The sequence below is a fragment of the Octodon degus genome, unplaced genomic scaffold (assembly GCF_000260255.1).
Source record: "Octodon degus isolate 3935 unplaced genomic scaffold, OctDeg1.0 scaffold00048, whole genome shotgun sequence".
Lineage (NCBI taxonomy): Eukaryota > Metazoa > Chordata > Mammalia > Rodentia > Octodontidae > Octodon > Octodon degus.
This window is the reverse complement of record NW_004524624.1, coordinates 10,877,234-10,880,166: the sequence shown is the minus strand read 5'-3', so window position 1 is coordinate 10,880,166 and position 2,933 is coordinate 10,877,234. Positions and strand designations below refer to the sequence as shown.

At 46.5% G+C, this 2,933-nt stretch overlaps 1 protein-coding gene across 1 annotated transcript in view; it reads left to right on the top strand.

The window, feature by feature from the left end:
• The first annotated feature begins 913 nt into the window (after window positions 1-913).
• Tars2 (threonyl-tRNA synthetase 2, mitochondrial) overlaps window positions 914-2,933 on the top strand; it is a 19,124-nt gene continuing 17,104 nt past the window's right edge. The window contains exons 1-3 of the mRNA XM_004632394.2: window positions 914-1,030; window positions 1,351-1,547; window positions 1,824-1,947. Of these exons, the coding sequence (XP_004632451.1) occupies window positions 944-1,030; window positions 1,351-1,547; window positions 1,824-1,947 (408 nt within the window). The 5' untranslated portion in view covers window positions 914-943. The remainder of the gene's footprint in view (window positions 1,031-1,350; window positions 1,548-1,823; window positions 1,948-2,933) is intronic.

Below are 2,933 nucleotides of genomic sequence, written 5' to 3'. Positions count from 1 at the left end.
AAAAAGAAAAGAAAAAGAAAAAAAAGAAAAGAGATTGAGATTACACTAGACCTGCCTGGTTTCAAAGTTTATGTTAATAGTTTCCTACCTGCTTTATTTGTTTGGGGGTACTGGAATTGAACTATGCGCTTTAAAGATAAGGGATAAGAAAGTTTTATGGTTAAGGGAAATAACTGGGCCGGGGAGATGGCTCAGTGGAACAAGCACTTGCCTGGCAAGCGCAAGGGCCTGAGTTCAATCCCCGGTTCCGGGGGGGAGGGGGGTAAGGAAATAATTACTAGTGTGTTTCTCTCCCAGTTTTTCTTTCTTTTCGTTTTCTTTCTTTCTTTCTTTCTTTCTTTCTTTCTTTCTTTCTTTCTTTTTTTATGTCTTTCTGAGTCAGGGTCTCCCTATACAGTTAAGACTCCCTTGCGCTCACTTTGTAGCGCAAACTGGTCTCGAACTTGCAACGATCCTCCATCCTCCTGCCTCTGCCTCCCAAGCGCTAAGATTACAGGCGTGTCCCACCACACCGGGCTTCTCCCACTTTTTCTTTTCTTTTTTTTCCCACCGAGAATCCAACTCAGGATCTTGCGCTTGCCAGGTAGACACTGCGCCGCTGGTTATATCGCCAGTCCTTTTTCTCCCGCTTTTATCCTCGAGATTTGTGCCTCCGATTTCATGGCTGTTGGACACCTTGTGCTTACTCTGGTCTTTCAACTGAAATGCTGCGGGTTTCCTGATCTCAGATGTGTGTAACAGTTTACATCTTCCGGTCACCGGAACCTTTCTAGCCGCTGCTTCAGCTGTGGTGGGGTGTGCCTCTTCCGAGTTCCTGGAGGTGGTGCCAGACCAGAGTGGCAGGTGTGATAACCAATAGGCAGGGATGTTGCTGGGGTAGAAACCAATGAGGAGCCTAGTGAAGAGCGGTAATCTGAGCGTGTACACGCCGGTTTGTAGCAACATGCAGCTATTTCAGAGGTGGCGACCGCTTCGTCTCCTGCTGGGGTTCCGGTGGTTGCAAGCCTACAAGATACATACTTTGCATGAGGTACCAAAAAAGTTCCAAGCCATAGGACCCAGCCCAAGGCATGCACTCCTAATCCACCCACTCGCCATCATTCCCCTCCCCTGCATTCAGTCCCCAGTTGGCCATGTGCTTCTAGAGTCAAACAGAGGTGGGAGGCTGGAGGGGAGGGAGCTCCTTAGGCAGAGGAGTGTCTAGTAGGACCCCTAGTCTAAAACTTGTATCACCTGTCCCCCATTAAGAACCAGAAATTAGGGCCAAGACCTCATGAATACCCACAGCTACCAGCTAAAGCCCCGAAAAGAAAGGAGATCTATGTTAATGCCTAACATCTTTCCCCTCAGGCGTCCTTACCAACTCCACCACTTTGGTTGGTAGAGCGGCTTGGGCTTTTTGAGGAGCTGTGGTCTGCTCAGGCAACGAGGCTAGCAAGCACTGCACAGAAGGAAGCCCGAACTATTAAGGTGTCTCTTCCTGGAGACCAGAAAGTGGATGCTGTGGCATGGAATACAACCCCTTACCAGCTAGCCCGGCAGATGAGGTATCCATCTCGGCCCTCACTTCTCTGCACTTTTGTCCTGGAAAGAATTTGGTCTGCTTATTTTATTTCATACCCAGCAGGATAGCATTCCCTGAGAATTTATCTCCAATGGTTTTAGAGTCTGTCTTTCTTGTATTATCCATTGAATAAAGAAATAACTGTTCTGTAAGCTTTACAAATTTAGGGTTACCAAGGGATTAGCTTCTCTCTTCTCCCATGGATTATAACCCTGTCATTTTCTTCATCCTCACCCCCCCACCCCCACCCCCGCTGAAGTTTAACACTGGCAGATACTGCCCTGGCTGCTGAAGTGAATGGAGAACCTTATGACCTCGAGAGGCCCTTGGAGACAGATTCTGAACTCAGATTTCTGACGTTTGATTCCCCAGAGGGAAAAGCGGTAAGTTTCTTCCATAGAGAGTACCATGACTAGTAAGCTAGGAGCTATTTAGGCAAGTTTTTTTCTTAAGTCTTGATCTTGTTTTTTTTTTTTTTCGGAACCAGGGATTGAACTCAGGCCCTCGCGCTTGCCAGGCAAGCGCTTATTCTACTGAGCCATCTCCCCGGCCCTTAAGTCTTGATCTTAAAAGCATTTGCACTAGTGAAAGAAAGTAATAAGTCAAATAACATAAGTATAATGTGCCAGTTAAGCTTTCTCAGCTCTTGGGTACATATATTTTAAGTGATACATGGAAAAAAAAAATTAAATCATACATGGTATGTATTCAACTGGAACATGGCTGCCACAACTGAACACACAGCCTGTTCACCTCCCTACTTTTTCTCTTCATGTCAGCTCCCGTAGTAGACTTTGACTATTAAGGTCTAGAAAAATGGATCTGAGTATGTATAATGACCAAAATCCTAGAAGAACAGTTGCATCACACTAGATTCCTGAGCTAGAAAATAGTAGGGCTAAAAGACAAGATGGAGGGGTGGGGGCAATACCTCAGGGGAAAAGTGCCTACCTAGATGTGCAAGGCCCTAAGTTCCTTTCCCAGGACCACCAAAAGAACAAAGAGAGACCGGCCAGATAGCTTAGCAGAGTAAAGGGCCTGCAAGCAGATGCAGGGGCCAAGGGTTCGATCCCTCGGTCTGCCTTGCTGGCCCTGCCCCGGGGTGCTCCGAGACAGAATTGAGACTGGGTGTGGTGGTGGCCTGTAATCCCAGCTCTTAGGAGACTACGAGTCCGATCTTGTAGTGAGACCCTGAACACCCTGTAGACCCTTCCCTAAAAAATTTAAAAAAAAAATCAAAAAGTGAACAAAGAGAAACAAAAAAGATAGTCTACCCTGAAACCCTAATCAGTTATAGGAGCAGCAAAAAAAAAAAAAGTCTACTTGGCCTTCTGAATCTGTGCTGCACTAGTGGGAAGCATCAAAGACC